This window comes from Stegodyphus dumicola, chromosome 1 (genome assembly GCF_044657685.1).
Source record: "Stegodyphus dumicola isolate Sdum_Otavi_A_Nest chromosome 1, ASM4465768v1".
Lineage (NCBI taxonomy): Eukaryota > Metazoa > Arthropoda > Arachnida > Araneae > Eresidae > Stegodyphus > Stegodyphus dumicola.
This window is the reverse complement of record NC_140768.1, coordinates 186,252,397-186,279,058: the sequence shown is the minus strand read 5'-3', so window position 1 is coordinate 186,279,058 and position 26,662 is coordinate 186,252,397. Positions and strand designations below refer to the sequence as shown.

Genomic DNA, 26,662 nt, shown 5'->3' with positions numbered 1-26,662 from the left:
AAAAAATATTGATTGACAAATTAGTCGGTGTTTTTGACACAGCAATTATAGGACTTGAACAGCGAAACTTTGTAACTGAACAAGAAATTATGTCTGTTTATAGAATTAAAGAGAATGTATTATCACATAAAAAACGAAGCAACTTAAACAACTTACATTAAAAGAAATGTTTAATAAAGTAAACAAATAAATATCAAGCTTTTTTTTTTTTGATACCCTTTAGATCATAATTGTTCTTTATTTCAAAAATTACGGTTTCATATTTTTAATTTTATAATTTCTGCATGCCATCTTACCGGATTTATACTGATGATCTATAATCTGGAAAAATCGATAATCTGGAATCGCCGAAGTCCTGACGAGTCCGGATTAACGACTTTTGACTGTATTAACATGATACACATAACATTTATATCAGGACCGTGGTTGAACAATTCAAAATGCAAAAAATCCATGATGCATACATTACAACTTAAAACGACTATTCAAATTGAAAATATTGTCAATGATCTCAATGATGGCTAGAAAATTTAATAAACAACAAATGACTTTTTATATTTTAGGGGAACTTAAATTAATTGAAAATTAATAGGATATGGTAACATAATTTCTCGTAAGAATAAAATAAATAGTAGACTTGGATCAACATTTAGTACTCTAATATAAAAGGAAGAACTAATGTATCAAAGTTAGTTCAGGAATTATTTGCTAAAAATCATGCAAAAATCATTTGCATAAAAGAATAACAAAGCATATAAGGTACTGGATTTTTGTATTTACTTGATGACAGTAAGCTTCAAGTAAAGCACACTCAGGCTATCTGCCTAATGTGTCTATTTTTTCCCTAAGAAAATTTCGGTTGACTTCTTTCATGAGTACTCATTGAGAAAATGATTAACTCATTTATCAGATAGCAGGACAGAAGGCCAATACTGTCAACAGAAAACTCCTGAACTAGCAACCAGTTACCTACTACAATCCGTACGTCCATAATCCGGAATGATCTATCTGGACCTCAAAGCTACAAACTTTCTGTGCTTGCGTTAACGCATGCACGTTTAATGTATAACGAACGATATAAGCTAGGCTAAAATTATCTAATTATCTATTTCAGTTAATGTTGCAGATTGCGTTATTCCTTAATGTTCTAATTGGATCCGGCTTATTATTTTTTGCAGACTGTTACAGCAATTTTATGAAAAGTAAGCTTGAACTTTCGATTATATCAAAAAAAGTTTCCGATTCTGGAGCTGCCAAAGGATCTACAAAGCAAAAGCATGTTTCGATATCCATCAAACAAAAAGTGGAATTGCTGCAAAAAATGGATCAAGGCATATCCTTTGTTTCTCTAACCATTCCGAAATCTGTTTATCAATTTCACACTGCTCTGCAGGGAGGGGGCACATCGTGGCGCGCAATGAGCTGGAAGTTGATCTGTCAGCACTGTCCTTATCTGAAGAGCAGCTTCTTTTATTTTATTCGGCTTATAATTCCTTACTAAATGTAGTATTTCATCTCGATGTACTCCGTCTTTGATATGATTTAAATCAAATTCTTCGTCATTATAAATATCATGAGTACACATCAAATAGTTTTCTGGTTGCAATTTTCTAATTTCGACTATGCGTAATGTTATGCTTTACGCATGCACGCATTGAAAGAAATGTTTAATAAAGTAAACAAATAAATATTAAGCTTTTTGTTTGTAAATTTTGATACCCTTTAGATCATAATTGCTCTTTATTTCATAAATTACAGTTTCATATTTTTAATTTTATAATTTCTGCATGCCATCTTACCAGATTTAAATTGATGATCTATAATCCGGAAAAACCCCTAATCCGGAATTGCCGTTGTCCCGACGAGTCCAGATTAAAGACTTTGTACTGTACTCGTTTTTATCTTTTGATTTTGAGCAATGATAAAAGGCTATCTGGATATAAAGTGACAAGCCAACTGCTGGTTATTTTGCATGACAAACTGTGAAATCAGGAAAAGATTGTCAGTCCAGTGAGTGGGTCTTTGAATTTTTGCACTGAAAACATTCAACAGAATATTAAGGAAAAGAACAATTTTTGTTAAGTTTGTGCTGTGTAATATGTGAGTGGAAAACATAATTGCATTTTATTTGGGGGGGAATGCTTTTATTCTGATACAACACAGACAAAGCATTTTTCTTTCCATCGCCTCCTCGAGGTGCTTACATGTCACCTATAAAGTAAGCACTGTGCTCCTGTAAAGGTGCTTGCATAGCACATGAAAAGAGGCTTGTATGATAAGGTAAAAGGATGAGATACATACCTCATTTTTATTACATTTTAGCTCCAATAATTAATGAAAGTTTTCTCTGGTTATTGAAACACAATTCAGAGTTATCTTGAGAAGCATGTTAACTTGGAAATTGGCTCTTGAAGACAGCATGAAGATTTTATTTTTAGATAGAATATGGGAAAAAAGAGAAGAAATTAACTTATGAGAGAAGAGCAAAGACTGACTGTAGTGAACCACAAAAAATTTAAGACCCTTTTCAATGTGACAACCCCTGCCATAGAAAATAACTCTAAGACAAGCAGAAAATGTATATCCCTTGAAGAAAAAATAAAAATTTTGGATAGTGTAAAATCTGGTGAGAAAGTAATAGTCATTGCTAAATGTTTAAAATTAAATGAGGCAATAATTCAAACATTAAAAAGAATGAAAACAAAATAAGATCTAGAATTTCCTCTGGATCTTTAAATCTGAATAAAACTGCTTGTATAAAAGACACTTGAAGGGCCTTAAAGTGGAAAAGCATTTGATGTTATGGATAGAAGATTGCTCTTTGAGGAATTTTCCTTTGAATAATAATGTGATAAAGCAACAAAGATTTACCAGCATGTAAAAGAGCTTGAATCATTTCTTTTAATGTATGACATCGACACGAATTTAAAGCCAGTAAAAATTGGTTTAACAGATATAGGAATTCATTTTCCTTGCACTGTGTCAAAATTGTGGGAGAAAGTGCATCAGCCGACATATAGAAGCAGCCCAGAGATTCTGAGACAATTTTCGCGAAATTCTAGAAAACAGAAATTAGATCTGGTATATAACACTAACAAAACCACATTATATTGGAAGAAAAGGCCCAGACTCACTAATATCTCACAAATGAAAAGTCTGCTTTGGGATTTAGGGTTTCCAATAGTAGGATTACTTTACTTTTATGTTCAACTGTATTTGGATATAATGTTACAAAGCCCATGTTAATTAACCTTTTATAAAACTCATGAGTAATGAAATGGGTTGACAACTCGGTGCTTCCTGTTTTCCCAGTGAGCAAATAAAAAGGCGTGGGCAACAAGTATTTTATTTCATGATTGGTTTTACAATTGCTTTGTGCCAGAAGTGGCAGGCTACTCATACAACTCTGATTTCATATAACACAGAATGTATATACTGTGTTATAGGGGGGTTTATATCCATTATGTTATTTCCGAATCTATGAAAATAAATAAGAAAACTCATTTTTTGGATGCTTGTATCTTCTTTCAGATTTTCATCCATCTAACCATTTTTAAAACCTCATGCTTTCCTAAAGCTTTTACTAAGGCTATTATAGAAAAAGGCTATTATTAAAAAAAAAAATAATAATAACTATAGCATAATTATTTCTCTATCGTTCTTAATTTCTTTGGTTAACTAATGCTGTAACTGTTGAAGAAAGTTAATGTAAATAATACCTGTATCAAAACCTGATGTAAATAATACCTGTATCAAAACCTGTGACCCATCATCAGTATTTTCATTCATTAGCATCTTACTCGCTTAAATTTTATCAAAACTGGTGTAAAATAGTTTGATTGGTGCTACCAGTTCATTATTGATATAACCATATTATTTATGAAAATATATAGAAATAATGTATTACTGGAAAATTCCAAACTTTTCTTTAGATTCCATTTCTGTGGGGTTTTTTCCCCATTTTATTCTATATTAAATTCGTTTAATTTTTATATATACTACACTGTTGGAAAAAATAATGCATCAGTTCATAAAGAATTTCTCTTTTCTATAATTCAGCTTTAAGCATTGTATAAAAGTTTTGCGTAGAGCTTCTGCAACATTCAAATTTTGATGGCGTGTATTATAGGGTCTTAGGCAAATTTGATGGAATATATTTTCAGGTCTATAACAATTGTATTTAGCTCTTCAAATATAACATAACAATGGAACATTCCCTGTTTTCTTCTAGGGCTCTCTGATCATCTGAAGAAAGCTGAAATTAAATGTTTTGGACCATGCCAAAAGGCTGCTCAAATTGAAGCTAGTAAAGATTTTGCAAAATCTTTTATGCATAAGTATAGCATACCTACAGCTCGTTGGAGCTCTTTTAAGGATGCACAAAGTGCAAAGGACCATATCCTGAAGTAAGTTTTCAGTAGCTTATTCAGAGATCCAGAACTCTAAATATTCAGATATTTTCTTCTTTCTTGTTATTTATTTGTGTTTAATTTTGAGTTGATTTAAAAAATATTAAATATTCCATTAGAAATGTAGTTTATTTTAATACAGTAAAAAGTATAAAAAAATAATGTATTTAGAGTATTATTAATTTTAGTTTTGTAACTCAAATTAGTTTCATAGTTTTACTTTTGTTGAAATGCAAACTGATAGTATCTTTATATAAATTAAAATAACTTCATTGTTTCATTGTGTTGAAAGAAATGAATTTTAATATATGGAAATAAAAAATTTTAATTTTTAACTATACATTTTTTGCTGGAATAAAGTATATAAAAAGTAAAATTCTCTTATTTATTTTTTATAAGCATGTTATTTTGTAATTGTTGATATGCTGATTGATTGTGGTCACTGTTAATCTGCATATTTAAACTTCTGTTTTCATAATGATATTTTAAAAATAATCATTGCTTTTCCACTTTTTAATAAATACAGCTTTTTTATTTTTATAGTGCTCCTTATGATGCTTTAGTGGTTAAAGCTAGTGGTTTAGCAGCTGGTAAAGGTGTTATTGTCAGTGATACAAGGGAAGATGCAGTTAAAGCAGTTGACATTTTAAAACAGGTAAGAATAAATATTTTCTAGAATGGCAATCTTCTGTGAACATTAATTATGCATATCTTATACAACAATTTGTTTTGCTAATGTTTAAGAATATGTTTTCGAATAATAAACACAGGTTATATCCAAATATAGTAATATAAAATTAAAATTATTTTTGCTATTAGTGCTGGATATTAAATACAAGATTATTTATTTAAAAAATTTTAAATACAAATTTTAATAATTTTTTCCACAAAACACTTATGTCCTTAAATTTAAGGGTTAAAATGCAACACAATTTAATAAGATCACAGTTTGCTATTGTGAAGTTAATTTCACTTAAATTAATTTTCAATGATATTGTTAACATTTTGATCAAATTCTGAAAATAGTTCTCAAATAGTCAAAAAATATGAAAATATCAGTATGTTTTCTCTTATTATAATGATACTAATAATTTTATAAACTTTGCTGTAGGCTACTAGTTTTAAGGGTCTTATGTAGATTCAGGGCTGAAAATTAGCCATCTGTGTTCACAGAACAACAAGCAGATTCTGGTTTATCTTCAATTTCTGATAGATAAAGAGTTCAGTTGCTTAATTTCATGGTTTTGTTGTGTTCAGTATAATTATCAGCTAGTTTCATTTAGAAAATTGGTTGAAGACACTTTTTTTACAACAATGGGGGTTCTTTGATATATTTAATCAATCAAAAAAAATCTAGGTAGATAAATCTGATAGTTGAACTTTTTAAAATTTATTTTAGTATTTTCACCAATTAAATACTGAATTTAAAATATGCTCATACCTTCTGACCGAATAAATTTTGCAGTTTTTGTGAATATTTTATTTTATTGAGCCCAATTTTTAACTGAAGATATAATTAGTTTTAAGTTTCAAAATATACAAGAAGCAAGAATATAATGTTAGATGGTGAAATACAGCTGCCAAAATGCATCTAGTGATGTTTTTCAACAGCAGTTTTACTCATAATTTATAAATACACCTGTGCAATTTGGAACTATGCTGTGCTTAGAAAGAAAGAGCTGTAATTGCTTTAATCTCTTTCACCCTCAAACTATGTACTCATGCGGTATTCTTGCTTCATTAGTAGGAATGTATTTTCAATGGTTTTAAGACACTTGAAAACTTGAAATTATGATAAGTAGAATTTAGTATCACATGTTGTTACTGCAGCGAAAATGTTGCTGGGAATGCAGTCCTCAGAAATACCATAGGAAGAGGCTGATTTTGCTTGTATTTTCAAAATTACATTTTGCTGATCCTGAGAACTTTAACAGTGCTGGTAAAACTTATTATATGAATAAGGTTTATAAGTGTCTGCAGAAAACATGAAGAAGTAATTGCAAATTGTAAGGCATTAATGAATTATAATGAAATTCAGATAAATAGACTAAAGTACACAGGTTTAAACAGCACTTTGATAAAAATCACTATATTCCATATCACACATAAGTAAATAATTTGTAATTAAAAACTAAAGGTAATAAAATCATTCTACATATATTTATTTTCTTTACTTGTCTTAATGAATGACATTATATAAACATTCCCTGCATGACTGATTTATATAATCCTAAATAGTCCTAAATTTTATTAACCTTTTAACTGTCAAGTTATTCTGATGATTTGGGTGCATAAATTGTCAATTTTTTTTAATTCCAAAAATAAAAGTTTGTCTCACAATAAAAAAAAAAAAAAAAAAAAAAAAAAAAAAAAAAAAATCTGTGCATTTTTAACTTTAACCTCTATCCTTCGAAACCTTCAGCAAAGTCCTGCCATCTGTTGAATTGAAGCCGAAATAAACTTCTCACGATATATATTCGGGCATAACAATACGATGCACTCAAAAAAAATTAGCCCGAGTAATGTTCGGGCTTGACATTTTGGAATACCAGTGCTGTGCCCGAGGTTATTTCGGGCATGGCAGTTAAAAGATTAAAAATATATAGTCCTAAATTTATTTAAATATAATATATTTATTAAAATATATATAGTCCTAAATTTTATTAAAGATATATAGTTTTGGGGACACATTGTCCCAAAAATTATCTGGAAAACTAGAAAATATTATCGGGACATATCATCTCAGCAGTGGAGACTGCCTTAGCTGTCTCGAGGCAATTTTCTTCATAGAGGTCTTCTTACAGATAATCAGTAATTTGCTGCATTCCAAGAGAAGAAGTGGTCTAATCCAAGTTTGAATCCAGCACAGTTTCTGCAGACAATGTAGGTTCTTGTTTTGTCTCCTTGGTAAGATTTTCATCCCTCTGAAACTTAAAACCTTAAAGACTTTTTTCAAGTCTTTAAGGTTTTAAGTCTTGCCAAGTTTGCATAGCTGAAATTTCTGCCTGATGGTCATTAGTTTTGACTTCAGTAGAATTCATTAAGTGAGGTGGAATGATGGGATTCTTCATTTAGGTCCAATGTACCATTTGTTAACCCATCAACCGCCAAAACTACAAGGAATGTTTCTTTTCTCATGAAAATAATAACAAATATTAAATTAAGCATTTACAGTCAAAAGTCGTTAATTCGGACACCCATAATCCAGAATGATCTATAATCCGGACCTCAAAGCTAAAAACTTTCTGCGCATGCGCCGCGTTGACACATCTGCATAGGCGTTTAGGCGTGCGCATAAGGCTCTCAAAGGATCTACAAAATGAAAGTATGTCTCGATGTCCGTCAAACAAAAAGTGGAATTGCTGCAAAAAATGGATAAAGACATGAAGAAGGTGACAGAGAGGTTAGTGAAAATGAAAAAATTTCGATTGACAAGTTAGTCGGTACTCTCGGCACAGCAATTAACGGGACTTGAACAGCGGAACTTTGTAACTGAACAAGAAATTATGTCTTTTTATAGAATTAAAGAGAAAGTATTATCACATAAAACGAAACAACTTACATTGAAAGAAATGTTTAATAAAGTAAACAAATAAATATTAAGCTTCTTTTTTTGTAAATTTTGATAATAATTGTTCTTTATTTCCTAAAATACAGTTTCATATTTTTAATTTTAGAATTTGTGCATGCCATCTTACGAGATTTAAACTGATGATCTATAATCCGGAAAAATCAATAATCCGGAATCACCGAAGTCCCGACGAGTTCGGATTAACGACTTTTGACTGTATAACATAAATTTATGTTGAAAATAAAAAAAAAAAAAAAAAAGCTCTTACCTGTGGGAAAAGCGAGTGTTGCGTTCACGCAACGTCAGCAGAATAAGACTACAGATATTTAGTGAGTAGGATTGTACTCGTGTGATGTTTTTTTTGAGTGGAGCGCAGGATTGCTTTTTAGCTGTGTAACGTTTTATAAATCTACAAATCACTTTACTTATAATTAATTTAATATTAAAATATACATTGTATTTCTTTTACAAATACAGATTATTTCAATTGAAAGATTCAAGCATGGAAAGCTTGATTACAACCATGATGTAAAGCTACATTACATACTTTGCATCTATAAACAGTCTGGCTATGGTACTCTTTACAACAAAGTCTTTTATTATCAACGGACTTTACGATAAAATGTCTACCATCTCCATGCAATGGATTTTGAATGCTGAATTTACTAGGTCTTCCTGTTGCTGATCTATTTCTGGCTAATTCTACACTCTCAATAGGAGTTTTCAAAAGGAATAATGCATTCTCGTGTCTGAAATCTAAAAGAGACTTTATATTTCCAGTAGTAAAAAATAGTGATATTTAGTAAGTTTAGATACGGTCTCACCTCGTATAATTTATCAGTATTTTCAATTTGACTATTGTCAAATGCAAGTTCTGCTTCATATTCCTGTACTGCAAACGTGATATCGATTCTCGTACAACAGGAACAGAAATGTGCTTATCAAAAGACCAATACATTTTTTCTTGAGGTAAAGAATGATATCCTGTAAGCAATAATATTCCAATAAATCTTCTCATATAGGCTTCAGATGCAATAAATTCTGGGCGCCGTTTTTTTTTTTTTTTCCTGAGCGTAAATATTTGTCTGTTAAACGAAAATCTTTGCACTAGTTTTACCTTGTATTTTGTCTTTTATAATTTCTCTTTTAAATTTTTCTTCATGTTCTTACTGAGACATAACTAACAGTTCCTTTTCTATCACCTCAAGTCTTCTGCTTTTTAAACTTTTTAGTATAATAAACTGCTGCTTTTAGACTATAACTGCTTTTAAAAGGCTGAAACTACTTATTTCTTACGTGAATTTCAACTTCCTCAGCAGTATCATTTGGTAAAATATCATTATCATTATTTAAAACATTGCCATTCCTTTCTTCTTTGTCACTAATTTCTGCAATTTCTAGGGGAACAACAAAAATAGCAGTTTCATTCTGGTCATTATTAACATTATCATCATCTGTTTCTTCATCAAAAAATCTTTGAAGGGCTTCTTCTAATGTAAGATACCTCGTTCTAGGCATTTTTAAACAACCAGAACATGAACCAGAACATCGAAAGGAATGAGTGAAAAAGGAGATCGACTACCCGTTTCCTGCTGACGTTGCATCAACGCAACACCTGTTTTTCTTTCCTTCCCAACACAAATATAAAGATCTTACTAATGTAATGTTCTGATAAACAGTGACCTTGACTAAAAATAGATCACTCATAAAGATGGCAATTCTTTGGTTAAATATTTTCAGCAAAAATACCCGGTCAAAAATTTTGCTTAAATTTTGCTTAATGTATGAGATTAATTATAAACAAAATGGTTGTTGAAGGCAAATATTTTTTTACAGAAGTAATCTTCATAATATTCCCTACACAAAATCATCTGCTGGTATAAAATATCTTAGGTAGTATATTTATATACGTATTTATTTTGACCGTTGCGTCAACGCAGCACCAGCGGTTAATGGGTTAATGAAATGCACACAGCCAGAACACAGGGTGTGACAATCTGGAGAGTAATTAACTGGGACATCCATTCACCATTAGTTGTGCTGCAAGGTATTCTGACTGTTTACAGGTTTATTGACGACATTTTCATCAGCATAGCCAATGCAAGCTAGCAAGTTGACCAGGTTTTGTTTCCCAGCAGGACAATGTCAGGACGCATTCAGCACGACTTTTCCAACAATGTCCTTGACTGGCCTGCCAGGTATCCAGACCTGACGCGTACTGAACATATTTCGGACGTATTGGACAGACAAATTCAGGCATCTACAAATACATTCCAACTATTTGATCAGTTGCTCCATTTGTGGCAGTCTACCACAGATGGACTTTCACAACTTAATAGACTCCACGTCCAACCAAGTATCGGTTTGTATAGCTGCTAGGAGTGGTGGCTTTACCACCTACCAATTTGGCAACTTAATAGACTCCACGTCCAACCGAGTATCGGTTTGTATAGCTGCCAGGGGTGGTGGCTTTACCACCTACCAATTTTCATATTCTTTGTATTGCTATTAATAAGTAGAACACTTTTTTGCACCAGTTTTTGATCATTTGTTTATCTACTTGAGTTATACTACTGCCGAGTTTATAGAGTTTTAAGCATTATACTACTGCCGAGTTTTGTAGTTGTGTTCTTAATTCTTTCAAGGTATATATATATATGCATAATTTTTTCAGGGTGCATATATATGCATAATTCTTTCAGGGTGCACCCTGAAAGAATTAAGACCACAACTACAAAACTCGGCAGTAGTATAATGCTCAAAACTCTATAAACTCGGAAATATATATATATATATATATATATATTTACTATAGAGTGCATAATATCTCTAAGCATTGATTTATTTTAATCAACTAAGATATTAAAAATTCAGTTTTATTCAAAACCAGTGTTAAAATAAGGTTGCTTTTTTGTTGAATTTTTAGTATTGTATTGACATGTTTTTCTTCCATTCATATACAACAGTAGTCATCGAATGTATCATATTGATAGATCGCACTACCATAGCTGCATTTCTTAAAATGCTGATACTTGAGTTGATATGTTAAAATAATTTCATTTTCATTTCATAAAATTTAAAAATTTTCCAGAATGCTTTTTTAAGGATCTTAGAAAATCAGTACATGACATGTTTTTTTTTTTTAGTCCAAAGGGGCTTTGTCCCTGAAGGACTATTGTTTTCGTTTTGCGATTTTGCGTCGGACTCATAAACGTCGGTTCACTTTTCAAACTGTTGCCACAAAATGTTAGCGTCCTGCATTATATTTGAAGAAATTAAATAATGAAAAATCTGCATAAATGATTGTCTATTTCTCGCATTGTGATAAAACAATGGTACATAGAGCCATCGAATTTTGAATGACGAAAATCCTACTGCGAATATGGGCATCTGAAATCCCAAATTTGGAATTTGTTTTATTATAGATTTTATATTTTGTAAAACTTTAACGAATTTTTGATTTACAAACTCAATGCTTTAAAAGCGAGAAATGACAACGTTATATAGAAAAAAAATACTTTTATCTCCAGCTCGCGAGACTGTGTATATCGGAAATTCTAAAGATATGCTTAATTTAACATTATTTTGCGATATTGCTCTTGAACTGAATTTTATGGTTTAAGTGCAAAGAACATGATATTTAATAAATAAAGGTAACACTCAAAACTTTAAAAAAACGCCCCTTTGGACGTAATTTAAAATCTGAAACATTTCAGATTTTTTTTTTTGCCTAAAATTATTTTACTTAGTTTTAAGAACATGTTGGAATAGTCTAATTACTGTACAAGTGATAAAACACAGTTTTTTGTTTTTATAAATCTTTAGCAAGAATTTGATTATCATCTTGATGTTTAACAGAAGGAAATTACATAGAGCACTTTGTAAATAAATCTGGACATTTTTCCTTTTATATCATGCATTTTGAAATCTAAAACTTAGCAATTTGTTTTGAACAACCTTGTATAGCCCTTGTTTAAATCTGAGTAGGGCAGTAATCTTATCATAGGAACAAAAGGGTAAAATTCACAGAACAATATTGAGGTGAATCAGGAAATTTCATAAATTTTATGCTGAGATTTGTATTAATAATTTTGTGAGAGATTTCATGGCTGCTGAAGATTTCTGATAGGATTTCCTTAGAGAAAAAATTCCTATAGCTACATAATGGGGCTTTGTAGAAAAGTTCCTCTAACTATGGAATAAGAAAGAAAACGTTTCTTTAGCTATGTAGAATTAAACATAAATACAAGTAATATGTAACTGAATAAGTATAATATTTTTCATTTTTTAACTAACCAGGTTCTGATAACTTAATCATTGATCAGCAATAAATAATTATTAAATAACATGTTTACTTGCATATTCCCTCCCATTTCCTATTAATTTTACTGCTTGAAAACTGGAAAGGGAAAAGTACAGAATATACTGTTTTTAAAGAGATAACTTAAATGATGCGCATACATAAAAACACATTAATAATTAATTAATTAACACATTAACAAAGATTATTTTTTAAACAAAATAGTTTCCTATTTGTGCATCATTTCATATTGTTGTCATAAATATCTAAATCATGTGCTTAAAAACAAAAACTAGGGGGAAGAAATATGCAAGTGAATATGGTATATGTATGTACCTAGTCATCATATACTTTAATGGAAATTTTTATCTTGCTATGTGTTGTGAGTACTTAAATTTTCTCCATTAAATGTAGGGGAAGAAATTATTCTATATTGAAACTATTTGTCATTATTTAAAGAAAACAGAAGACTGTTTTACAAAATTTTGGAAAGCAACTTTTTCTAGCATTCCAAGATTCTAGTAAAACTAAGGGGTAATAATCTGAAATTTAAACTCTTGATTTGGATTTTAGAATAGGATTTCTTCATGGATAAGTAGTCAGATTATTTTAATATGAAAAATAATCTAAAGATTTAAATGGGAAACTAAAAAGGAATGAGAATAACCTGAAATTCACTGATCTACCCAACTTTTTTTTTTTTTTTTTTTTTTTTTTTACAAAATCATAGAAAATTTTCTAAAATTTGTGAAAATAGTCATGGAAATTCATGATGCAGTAAAGTTAATCCTTAAACATAAGTAACCAGATGAACCACCTACTTACAGATAAAGATAAGCTAAGTGCTTAATACACTTTATTGTAATATGCAGTAAGAAGATTGCTAAATTTAGGATGTATTATAATACTATAAGTTTTGAATGCTAGTATTAATATACAGAGTAAAGTCCGTCCTCAGGGAATTCGGTGATTCCAGATTAGGGGTTTTTCTGGATTATAGATCATCAATTTAAATCTGGTAAGATGGCATGCAGAAATTATACAATTAAAAATATGAAACCGTAATTTATGAAATAAAGAGCAATTATGATTTAAAGGGTATCAAAATTTACAAAAAGAAAAAAACTTAATATTTATTTGTTTACTTTATTAAACATTTCTTTCAATGTAAGTTGTTTAAGTTGCTTCGTTTTTTGTGCTAATACTTTCTCTTTAATTCTATAAACAGACATAATTTCTTGTTCAATTACAAAGTTCCACTGTTCAAGTCCTGTAATTGCTGTGTCGAGAATGCCGACTAACTTGTCAATCGAAATTTTTTCATTTTCCAATAACCTCTCTGTCGCATTCTTCATTATCGGAAGCGCGCATGGGTAAACGCTTTACTGGCTTTACGTACATACGTAGTGGACGTGCACATCAAATGCGCATACGTAAACGTATTATGCACATGCATAAATTTGTGGCTTTGAGGTCCGAATTATAGATCATTCTGGATAGTGGACATCCGGATTATGGACTTTGTACTGTATAATGTATATGTTCAATATCAAAGTAATGAGATAATTTACATTTTTTGTTATTCAATAAGGAAAGTGATACCCTCATAATTTACATTTTTGTTTTCAATAGGACAAGGGATTAGCCTCAGCAAGTGAAACCATTGTCATTGAGGAGCTACTAAAAGGAGAAGAAGTTTCAGTTTTGTGTTTCAGTGATGGAATACACATTTCAGTAATGCCACCAGCTCAAGACCATAAACGTTTACTTGATGATGATAAAGGACCAAACACTGGAGGCATGGGAGCTTACTGTAGGTGCCCACAAATCTCAGAAAAGGATTTGAAATTTATCCAAGAAAATATCATGCAGAAAGCAATTGATGGCATGAAAGCTGAGGGTGTACCTTATATTGGTGTTTTGTATGCAGGATTAATGATGACTAAAGATGGCCCAAAAGTTTTGGAATTTAATTGCAGATTTGGTGACCCAGAAACCCAAGTAATTAATGCAAATAATTTTATATAATTGCCAAATTTTTTTTTTTTTGAAACTAAAAAAAAAAAAAAAAAAAAAAAAAAAAAAATTGAAAGTCTTTTCATAATTTATATTATACAATGAACCTCCCGCCAAAGAACAATCTTAAGATTCCACAGGATTTAATAATTGATCATTAACCTTTTCGCGACGGCGCACGTTTGTTTAAGACGCTCGTGTGGGACGGAAGGGAATCGAATGCAGTCACTGTACAGGATGTCGGTTTTGCATCGCTAAGCCTAATTTTGTAAAAAAAAAAATCAGAAAAAAAAAAAAAGTTTCACTTCTAGCCTCGTAATTTTTGGTATCATTTTAGATTATTACTTGAGCTCTTATATATGTTAAAATTAGCACTTAATAATGTTCTTTTCTTTATTTTACATGAAAATATACTTAAAAATTTCCTTATCTTGTAAAATAATTTTCGGAAGCGCTATTCAAATTATTCCAAAGTTTTAATTGATAAAATCCATCAATTAATAAAACAACACAATAAAATTCTAAAATTAATAAAACAACACAATAAAGCCTATTTACAGTAAGAAGTAACAAAATTTAAAATGAAGACTGAGTGTGGTAAATCTCGAAGCACAGAGAAGTATTGCTTTCTATTTCTTAGAAAAAGTATCACTTTTTAAATCTTTAGAAAAAGAATCATCACTCTTATTTGCGTTAGTTAAATGGTTCATTAACCATACGAGGGTATTCTTCCTTTGATAAATAGTGCCTTTGCGCCATAATAGACCAGATTCGAGACTTCCAGAAATGAAAAGAGAAAAAAACGGGAATATATCTGAAGTCAATGCAAAACTGACTGGGCTGTCTAGTAACCCTGAAAGACCGTATATAGTAGAGGAAAAAACAGAATTAAAAAAGGAATTGGCTATAAATCAGACACGCGGATATTTACATTAGCACGCGGCAATTTAAAGAGCCAACCTCTGTTTACAATTCGCTCCATCCTCACAACAGTTGATGAGTAAAATACCAAAGTCAGACAGAATATATCAAACTCAAGGTCAGGAACCTAAAACTGTGTTCATTTCAAAAGTAATGGACATAGAATGCCATCTAGTGGCCTTCAGAAAAACGTTTCAGCTTAAAATGTGTATACGCATCACCCGTCCTCTGAATGCAATCTCTAGTGATGCGTGGATGGGACGCCCGGTTGTAAGAGACATTCTTAGGGAATGTGTATATGGAACACCCGTCCTGAAAGAGTTAAACAAACTATTTAACTTTTGTTACTTTTATTATAAACTTTTGTTAATCAAGAATCATATTATGCAAAATGTTGAGCTTTTAAAATTGGAATTATAAGGAAAAAGTTATTTTGAAGGTAGGGTCTGATTATTGTGATCAAGGATGTAAGATTTTATTTTTCACTATAATACTTCTTCACTTCATCTTATAATTCCTATAATTTTGTTTTCTACTCCTCACAAAGTATGTTAGCAGCCCTTGAAAGAATCCTGTGTCTAAGGCCTAGATTGCCTGAGCCCTATTAACTTCTTTTCTTTCTAGATAACTCACCATGCAAATGTTATTTATTTGTATTAATAATTTGCTTTTATTTCCCATGTGCACTTATTATTTATATGTATTAAAATTAGTTTTTGTAAGTTTTCTGGCAATATGAAGCAAAGCAAATGCATGCATTATAATTTTCAGGTCTTGGGATTATAAACTCCAAGTCTCAAGTCTCTTTATCACTCATTCAGACTAAGAAGACAAACTATGTCCTTAATTTCTTTACAATGAAAGTTTTAACTTCGGCTGATATATAACATAGAATTGCATTGAAAAGTACTTTTTAATTTTTAAAACTATTCATTTTTTTGTCTTTTATCTGGATTATATGCCCAATGGTGGATCAAAAATTAACACAAACGTCCCTCCCAAAATTTTTTTCAGTAGAAGGTAAATATATGTATGTGAGTATGTGCATGTTGAAATTGAGTGCTTTTGTTATATCTCTTTATAACATAAAATTCACTTTTTCTGATCAAATCTGCCAATTAGGACACACCGGAATTCATGAAGGATTGATTGTCCAAGCTTTCTGCAAACAGAATTCTTTTATTCCATCCCCCTCCACACACACACTCACACACACCATTCAAATGAAAATTGTCTACTCGCACTTTTTTAAAATTCATGCTGCCAAATGTATGATTTTACTTTTTCTTAGAAGAAAATAGTTTAATAGTTAGTAATTAAAAGTTTCTGCAAACAAAAAAGTCTATAACATGCTGATTTTTGTAGTCGCTTTTGTAAAATCGCTTTCACGTGTCATTTCAAAAAAAAAAAAAAAAAAGGTAATAATAATAAGAAAAAGAATCAGAAGCCTAATTTCTCAGCTCAGAGCGTTTTGTATCTATGTTGTTACTGCATGATTTTGCTATTCAAAAATTAAATAATTTCTGCCTTTCTGAAAGTTTTTTTTTGCTGTTTCAACCAGAAATTGAATATCTGATTATATCACTAGATAACTATCTAAAATGAATGATTCAGATGGGGCAAGAGAAATCATAAGGTTAAGTATAATAAGCAAGTTGTTAGAGAACATCATCAAGATAGCAAGTGTTGTTATCATCAAAATAAAGTTAGCTGATCAGAAGTCTTGAATTATTAACAAATGCTGCCAAACTCAGTGAGCAGGATTATACTGTAGGAATAGAAATGACATTTGGTTGATGTTAATTATTGGAAATTTTGGAAAATAAATATTTTGATGCATTTTCATTTGCTAGTGGATATGGATGAATCAAGCATTATTGTTATCATAGTGGCATAGCAAAATTAAGTTTGGCATTGTATTCTAATTGGTTGAAAATTCTGTTTCTGAGCTGTATATTATAAGCAAGATGTTATATTTGGTCAGTCGATATATCCGTGCACATTTTTTTGGTAAATTTTTCATTAATATACAAAAACACAATTTAACATTTTAATCAATTATATATTTTCATCCATTATCTGCATTTAATTTTTTTTCCCAATAAAAAATTTTGCAAGGCACAGAATAAGCGAAAATCACTTGGGGCAATATCTGGGGAGTAAGCAGGATGTGTCAAAAGCTCCCAATTAAATTCACTAATTTTTTGATGCATTGTTCGAGCCGTATGCGGGTTAGCGCTATTATCATGAAATAACACTTTCTTTATATATTCACCAATCATGGACTTTTTTGATCAATTCTGAGTTTAGACGGCAAAGTTGTTCACTATAAACTTCTGAATTAATTGTTTGATTTGGTTCTAACAGTTCAAAACATCCTGAATGGGATTCATCATCGATGCTGCTTTTTCCAACTTAAAATTTTTTAAACCATTTCTGGGCATTCCTTACACTAATAGTGTATTCACCATCTACACTATTAATTTTTATTGCTGCAAACCTGGCAGATTCATCACAGGAAAATGAAAAATGTAGCACAGCACGTTTGTACTGATTATCTATATTCATCTCCTATGGGTACTAAAATGCGTTCAATATTTAAGAAAGTTGGTGATGAACTGAATAATATGTTAGTCAAATGATGACAAGTTCAACAGGTTCAAAATTGTATTGTTTTAGTAAATACGTCATAGTGAATTCCAGGCATACTGTTAATGTGCACAAACTCATGGACTGACCTGATACAAACCATATTTCTATTAAGCAAGTTTAACCCACTTGAGAGCACAGCCTATAAGTTGAACACAAAAATGAGATGCTAAAAATATTTCTGCAATAATGGAACCAAATTTCGAATACCATGTTCACAGAAATCCATTTTCTGAGCATGTAGTCATGTGCAGATAATTGATTCCACTTCAAAATTATGCACTAGCTGGAGATGTTGCTGCAATCCATCCAATCACCTTGTATTTTTTTTAATTAATTGCAACTGCAGTTTTGTTATGAGCCTATAAAAATAGGCATAAGGCATCATTGCTGTTCAGTTGTTGTTGCCATTAACAAGAACAATATTTTTGTGCTACACTTTACTTTTCCCCAATAAGGCAACTGTTTCAGTAAAACTTGTTTGTGCTGCAACAGCCAAATTAGTTTTTTGCCAATATACTGTATTTTTCTTTTAACGTTCTACAAAAATTTCTGTACATTACTTTTCTATTAATTTTAAAAAAAATTAAAAAAGGGAAAAATATTTTTTTTGTTTTGATTTTATTTAATTAATAGTAATTTTTGTGTGTTTTTGATGTGTTTCAAAATTTTAATGTTTTATAAGAAAAAGATTTAATCATTTAATGAATAAATTTGAAATAGTGTTTCTAATTATATTACTTTTAGCAATTAAAAAGTTATCAAGCATTTTGCCAGTATCCTTAAAGTTTAAAAAAATTATATAATTTAAACTGGTTAAAGGTACAAAACTGAGATTATTTTTTGTTTCAAATTTAAAAATCTTTTTAATGTAGATAGACATCTATAAAAATATTTTGTTGCTTTCCCATTAGTAGCACTGCTTCAGACAGATGCTAAAATGTTTTTTCATATAATTTATCTGCTAATCATTGTTTAACATTGAAAGCTTTTAAAATTGCATTTGGTGATTTTCCTTGTAATAGATAACCTGAGCGTTCTTTCATAGTTTTGCCCTAAAATCTTTCTGATGGATTATTACTAATAAGAAACTATCATAATTTTTTACATATTTCTAACTATCAGTAAGATGTGGCTGGTGAGACATTATATGAACAATGTTATGACTCAAAATTGTTAATCCTTTTGAGTAGGCTAGATGCATGAATTTTTTGTGGCGTTTCCTATGTGTGATGAAAACATAAGTCAGTTTCCTTTAAAAAAATCTGTCATGAAAGCATTCTTGGCAAATGGCACTAATGTTTGGAAATAGCTTGAATAAGTTAACCCACCCATATTGGGAAATTGAATTAACCTAATAAATTATTATCCCTCTTCCTTAAATTGTCATAATTAATTCACATTGAAACAGAAAAACCAAAGTTTAATTAATTAATTTATTTAAATTTTCAGGTGATTTTGCCACTGTTACAATCAGATTTGTATACCATAATGCTGTCTTGTGTCAATGGAACTTTGGACAAACTTCAAGTTAATTGGGCATTGGATAAATGTGCTGTTGGCATTGTTTTAGTTAGTGGTGGATATCCTGGAAGCTATGAAAAAGGCAAAGTAATTACTGGTATGCAATTTTTTTTTTTTTCTTATTTCCTAATGTGTATTAGAGATGTACTATTCGTTCATGAGCTGATTTACTTTACTGAGGGAGAAATGGCTGATTCACCAGAAACTAGTCTAAATTTCACCTACCGAGAGCTTTTGTTGGAAGTATGCTAGAAAACTCTTTAATTCTGATTTTAGAAGAGAAAAGAATGTCCTATGCTAATAGTGAGTTTAATTTTTATTATTTCCCAATTTAAAAAAAATAATCTAGAATTTATATTAGTTTTATATAGAAAGGCGATTTTCGAGAAACTCAAGGAAGGTGTTTTAAAGAATCTTAAAAAAAGGGCTGACAATTTTAGGAATCTAAAAAAAAAGACATTGAAAGATGAAAGAAAGTAATGCCGGGAGTTGATGTTTAATTGAGTTGATTCTTCCAATCTTACTACTCATTTGATCCTTTTCGCCCTACGATCAATTCCTAATCCCACTGCTCATCCAGTTCTTTCCAATGGTCACTTTATCCTTGCTCACAATTCTTGATACACTCTTCATTCTCAATCATATTTATCTTACTCTTACTAAGCAGTGAGTCATAGAAATGATTCTGTACGAACGAATAGTTCTGATCTAACCCCATAAAAAGGCAGTTTTGCCGATCAGCAACATATATATATATAATTGCATAAGCCATGTGTATTGCTAAATTATATAGGTATGTGTCTATGTCAGTGCTTCTTGAACTTTTTTCTTTTCATTGATGGCCCTGTTTTATGATGGAGATTTTTTTTAACCACATATATTAAACATAAAATAAAGATATAAAAATAAATATTTTCCTGCAAATAATTTATTTCTTTGGCAAACATTATAGATATGAAAAGGAGTGGTTTCAGCATTTATTTCAGGTATACAGAATTAATGAAAGAAAATTGCATTTTAATGCTTGCTTTTTTGCTGCATAGCAAATTAATTCTTGGTGCAATATTTCACATTTTATTGTTGAAGAATATTGGGTTCAATAAGCATTAAAGCTGAAAAATTTATTTAACATAAGTATTTGATGCTGAGTGGGTGAAGAGCATTTGATGCCATTTCAGAAACTGTGGGAAATTTTTTCTAGCTTCGATCCAGAATTCAAAGACTTTTGTGGAAACTCAAATTTTGAGTCACTTGATAGCTCAACAAATCCCTCTTGGATTTAATATTGCAAGAGATTAATCTAACCAAAGTCAGTAAAAAATGGTTTAATCTAACCAAAAACAGTAAAAAATGGTTTCTGAACCCAAGATAACTTTCTTCATTACAAAGTATTCGCAAAACTGTACTAGGATTTTTAAATGATCTCTAATCATTTTTACAATTCAAGTTTTACAGTTATTTTTTCAATTAAAATTGTTAATAGTCATAATCATTTTGAATGAATCATTTTGACACTGTTCTTCCAAATTTACTTTTTAATAAAACCTACAGTTTTGTCATTTGAAGTATACACACACACACACACATATATATATATATATATATTGCTATTTTTTCCTTGAATAGACATATTGAGATCATTTGAGCTTTTAAAAAAATATCTGAAAAATAGTACAGCTTTGATAGCCATGAATTATATGGGGGGAGCAATATGAAACTTTTGTTTGTTTAAAAATATAATAATTTCATCTTTTAATAGCAATTAATAACCATTGTTAATATATCAATCAATATATTAGTTACAATTGTTAATGCGACAACAATATTTTAATAACAATTATCTCAAGTTTAAAAGTGAACTGAATAGCAGTATCAATGGAATTCATTATTAAAAGAACTTTATTACTGTCAAACAGGATAAAAGTATCATCTATGTAGCAAAACCATACTGGGAACTTTAAAGTTTCAAATAATTTTGATTCATAATAATGCATTTAGATATCAGGGACTAAGAGGGCTTGCCATGGCTAATCCCTCAGTTTGCTTGTAATACTTACTTTAGAAAACAAAATGTGTTTGTTTCAAGCAGAGTTGAGTAAGGGAAATTAGCTCATCAGTTTCGATGCAGGAGAAATGAAATGCATGAAGTCTGTCTTCTAGACATCTTAATGCATTTAATCTTTACAAATATTATGCTGATTCTTGTTGTTCGACTTCTTCAATAATCTAAATATTGTTAGATAGGGTCTATGAAGATGTTTAGCTTTTACATGATGTTCACTGAGTAAAATTTCTAAGTAATAAAACACACATTTTGCTGTAATTAGTTAAAAGTATAAAATTCTTTATCTTTATATGGAAAATTCACTATGATACACTTAATTAACTGAAAATGTAAATGCAAACTGCAAATTTCGTAGAAATTACATAAGGCAATGAAATAACAATTGTTTTCTTATTATATTTTTATTTTCAAGGCTATGAGATTATTTTAGAAAGTATTCAGCAGCTTCTAAAATGATCATATGTCCTTTGTGTAGCTTGGCAGATGTTTCGAATGGATATTATTGCACATGCATGAATGGGCTACAGTAAATACTCCACAGTACATTCTTTAGAAAAAGAAAAAACACTGACTGAGCACCTGTATTGTGTTACTGTTATTCTATTCCCAGTATAATGTAGGTTTTTTCTTTGGGTAAACTTGTATCACATAGTTTGGGATTCATATTTGATTCCCTGGCACTTCAGTTATTTTTTAAAACTTTCAAGGTGGTCTTGTATTAGAGGAGCCAACATGAAAGAAAATCCTTGCAATATCCAAACAACAATCCTTGCAATACATCAGCAAAACTGATTGCTAACTTAAAGCCAACTCTACTTAACAGCTCATGTATGTCACATAACTGTTCCAATAAGAGTTGTGTAGCACAATTTTAGTTGCTTCTTATATGACTTAATGAATGAAAGTTCATTTTTGCTCAGAAGAAATTGCAGTACAGTGTATTTAGGAAAAGTAGCCAGAAAACATGCAACGAATTTCTACCTTAATGCTTTTTAAATACATTTTTTAACATTGCATTTCAAAATATTTTAAGTATTTGCATATAATTGCATTTCATCACCATTTTCACATATTCTATTATCAGATATTATCAACATCTGCAGACATATAGTCACCAAACATTGTATGCAAGAAATAAATACCAGTGTACTTTGTTTCATTTTACTTTCTTTCATAATGTTTTTGCTATTTCCATACAGTTTTAGCATTGTGTTTTGTTTTTCATATTGGCCTGTATGATGCAAAAGTATTAATTTAAATTCCTCATGAAAAGCGTGAGATTTTAATGTGTATAGGGCAGTGTTTCTTAACCTTTCTAGCGAGTCGCACCCCATTGAATCTGAAAATATATCTCCCGCATCCCATTGAAAAATATGTTTTAATTTTTTTAGTCTAGAAAAATACATTTTTTGCGAAACTTATTGTTTATTGAAAAACATTGTACATTTTATATAAATACAAAACAATATTATTTGTATTAATGACTAGTCTGTTGTTGTTTGTTCATTATTATACTGGCGAAGCGAGGTTCCTTTTTGGAAAGACATACGCGTAAGTCATCACTTGCATTTAAGCGATTTCTCGCTTTAGATTTTATATGCAAAAGCGATGAAAATCCCATTTCGCACAAGTAGGTGGTAGCAAAGGGTAAGAGTAACTGCAGTGCTCCGTTTGCCAACTTTGGATAACGTTGTAACTGCGAACACCAGAACTGTTGCAATTCTAATTGTTTGAATTCCATTTGAACATGTCCACTTGCTTGCATTTCAATAAGATGATCTTTTTTCAGATCACTATCATCCATCAAATTTAAGTCAAATAGAAATGGATCCAGTATCCCTCTCTGAGTTTTGGTAATATTTCCGGTAGAAAAGTATCCATTGAATGATTCGCTCAATTGTCTCAAATGTATTACAATGTCGGGTATAATTGTATTCTTTTCATTTTTCGCAATAACAGAATCAAGCTAGGGAAAGTTTGCAAAATTCCCCTTTTCTAATCGACGTATCCAAATTTCTAAATTTGCGATAAATGAAGATAATTTTTCACTAGATCTTATTATATTTATACCAAATCCTTGCATTGATAGATTCAGTTCATTTAAATGGCTAAATATGTCTGTTAAGTAGGCCAGCCTCAGCATTGCATCATTACTCTCAAAATCTTTTACTAAATAACAGTTTTGACTAGTTAGTAATTGAATAATTTCCTCACGCAATTCAAAAACTGTTAAGCATGCGATCCTTAGATAACCATCGTATTTCGGTGTGATATAAGAGCACGGTATGATCAGCACCGATTTCTTCGCAAAATGCACGAAAAATGCGATGATTAAGCGCTCTCCCTCGGATGTATTTTACTACATTTACTGCTGTAGTTAGATGTTGTTTTAAACTTTCTGGCAATGCTTTCGACGCAAGTGCATGACGATGCAACATGCAATGCGTTTATAACTTCCGGTAATTCTCTTTTCATGTGTGAAAAAAATCCTGAATGTTTGCCTAACCTTGCTGGGGCTCCATTAGTGCATATTGAGCTAATCACATTCATTGGTAATTGATATTTAATAAAAAATCTTTGATGCGATTGAAAACATCAATTCCTCTCGTATTCACCTGCAATGGCTCACAAAATAGAAATTCTTCTATCACCTCTTTTTCCTTCACATACCTGACAAATACCAAAAGTTGGCTACAATTATCAACATCAGTTGACTCATCTAGTTGCATGCTTATTTTTAGTGGACTGATTTTTATGTCTTCAATTACTTGCATTAGAATATCTTCACTGAGATCTTGTATTCGCGATCGTATAATATCATTCGATAATGGAATCTGTTGGATTTTTTTATGTGCTTCCGAATCTAAAACTGTTTTAGCAATAATTAAAGCAGAAGGTTTAATCAACTCTTCAGCGATCGTGTGAGGTTTCTTTCTTTCTTTCTTTCTTTCTTTTTTTTTTTTTTTTTTGCACATAAATATGCCACTTGATATGACGCTTCTAATAAAGGTTTTTGAATTGCTGCTCCGCACAGTTTTAGGATAGTTCCACTGGTATCAAACCGAGCCTTCTTTGACTTCAAGCTGTTCATGCTATGCGCTTTTTCGCCACCATGCACATTGTTGAAAGGCTCTAATAATTTTGATGGTTTGAGATTGCTGTTTGAAAATATCTTGGAACACAAAATGCATTGCGGTCGTTGCATGCCATCTTTTTCGGTTGTGCAAGTAAATCCATAACCGGCATACTTATCGTTCCATTGTCGTTTTTTTGACATAGTGGGGTTTACTATAATCGATTTAATTATTTAGAAATAATGTAATATAATATATATAATGTTCTTACGTTTGTAATATCACTGAATTCTATTCGGCTTGAACGGGCAATTAAGAATGTATTAGTCTCAAGAAGTTTCTGGACAAGTCAGAATACTCAATACACATGTCGCAGACACAATAGTTGACTCAACCTAACACAGGCGCAGTAGATGCAGATACAAATCTGTGAATCCGTAGATTTCATTGGAGTAGCACATGTTGAACTCAGCTCATGCGCAAGCTGGGATAACGTTCTCCGCTTGTATCGTGGCTTCGTGGCTATCGAGGTTTCTTGAAGGTCACGCTTGTATTCCCACAAAGTTTTTTTTCTTTTCTCCGTCACCTAGCTGCCTGTTCGCGTTCGTTTGTAGCGTTTCATGCCTTTTCGTAGCGTAGTGTATACGCCCATCGGCACCGGCTCTTTCGTGTGTCTTTTGCCGATAAGTGAGCTAGGTGCTACCAATTTTTATGAGCTTCAGTATTGGGGACACTATTGCAGATTTCAAATATTTCATTATAAGAAATTTAATAAATGATATTTAATAATTTTTATCGTTAGGTAGGGGCTTCTCCCACACCCCCAAAAATACATTCTCGCACCCCCGGTTAAGAACCACTGGTATAGGGTAATCAGAACACAGAAAGGCAGTTGACATTTATCAAAAATATTAGTAATAAGACGAATACTTTCATCTGTATAAAAAATGGAAAAGATGCTGGTATAAGCATGCAAGACTCTGAGTACTGAAGGTGAATAAATCGCCAGTGTGTTACATATGCTACTTTGAAAGGAAAAAAGAATATGTTATATGATTGTATGTAAAACTATTTATTCCACATGAAAAGTACAGAATCTTTTTAATTTCTATTATAGAGACTGTTTTCATAAATATTCTGCACCAAAAAAAAATCTTCATAAGTGAAACTATATGTCTGGGATCAACATTAAAGTTTACAGTTTTTTTTTTTTTTTAATATATATATATATTTTGTGTGTAACCTTTTAAGTTAAGTTTAATGTTGCTGATAATTATGTAAGCTGCAGAATATCTGCATTAAATGTAAAAGTAATGTACCATTTTTAATTTGGCTTTAATTTTCTTATGCATGTTATAATATCTATAAGATGCAAGTTCCCCAGAAATTCATTATGTTATGCTGAAATCTGTTGACATTTGTGTTGCAAAATAGAAATATCAAGCACATAAATGATATATGGAATCCAATTTTGTGCACTGATGTTTAAAACTGTATTAATTATATAAAATATCTAATAGTAATTGTACTGAGAACACAATATTATGGGCTCCCTTCTCTAGCATGGCATTTTAATTCTTCTTCAGATATTTTAGTACCTAGATTAGTTATTTTTTTAGAATTATGTAAATATTGTATGTGTATTTAGGACATTAATTTTTTCCCCCAAATATTCATCTTCCCCCCCCATTTAAGGGCTGGATGAGTTGATATATCCTGATTACATCATATTCCATGCGGGTACTTCTTTGCACTCTGGATCGATTGTTACATCAGGTGGTAGAGTTCTTGCTGTTGTAGTAGTTGAAGATGATTTGCAGAATGCTTCTGTTAGAGCCCAAAATGGAGCCAAAGCTGTTCAGTTTGATGGAGCATTTTATCGCAAAGATATTGCACAAAAAGCTTTGCAAAGGTAAATTTTTATTTGGTCATCTATTTATCCTTTAGAAAGAGGTATGTATAAACAACATGCATATAAATAATTATTTTTACTTTTTCAGGTCATGATTCAACTTCTAAAGTATACACTTTCAAAGTTTTTAAATAATTCATTCATCTATGCTGTTTTTGGAACCAACTTCATTTTATTTTTAAAAAATAAATTGTTTTTAAGTGAGAAAAGTTGTCTGTTTC

The 26,662-nt window shown here is 30.8% G+C and overlaps 1 protein-coding gene across 7 annotated transcripts in view; it reads left to right on the top strand.

The window, feature by feature from the left end:
• Gart (trifunctional purine biosynthetic protein adenosine-3 Gart) overlaps positions 1-26,662 on the top strand; it is a 117,187-nt gene that overhangs the window by 25,593 nt on the left and 64,932 nt on the right. For all 7 annotated transcript variants that reach the window (XR_015043043.1, XM_085823795.1, XM_085823778.1 and 4 more), the window contains 5 exons: positions 4,232-4,406; positions 4,953-5,064; positions 13,913-14,281; positions 19,319-19,487; positions 26,225-26,441. Coding sequence is in view for 6 of the 7 variants with exons in the window: in XM_085823795.1 (XP_085679921.1) it covers positions 4,232-4,406; positions 4,953-5,064; positions 13,913-14,281; positions 19,319-19,487; positions 26,225-26,441 (1,042 nt within the window). In the remaining variant the exon portion in view is untranslated. The remainder of the gene's footprint in view (positions 1-4,231; positions 4,407-4,952; positions 5,065-13,912; positions 14,282-19,318; positions 19,488-26,224; positions 26,442-26,662) is intronic.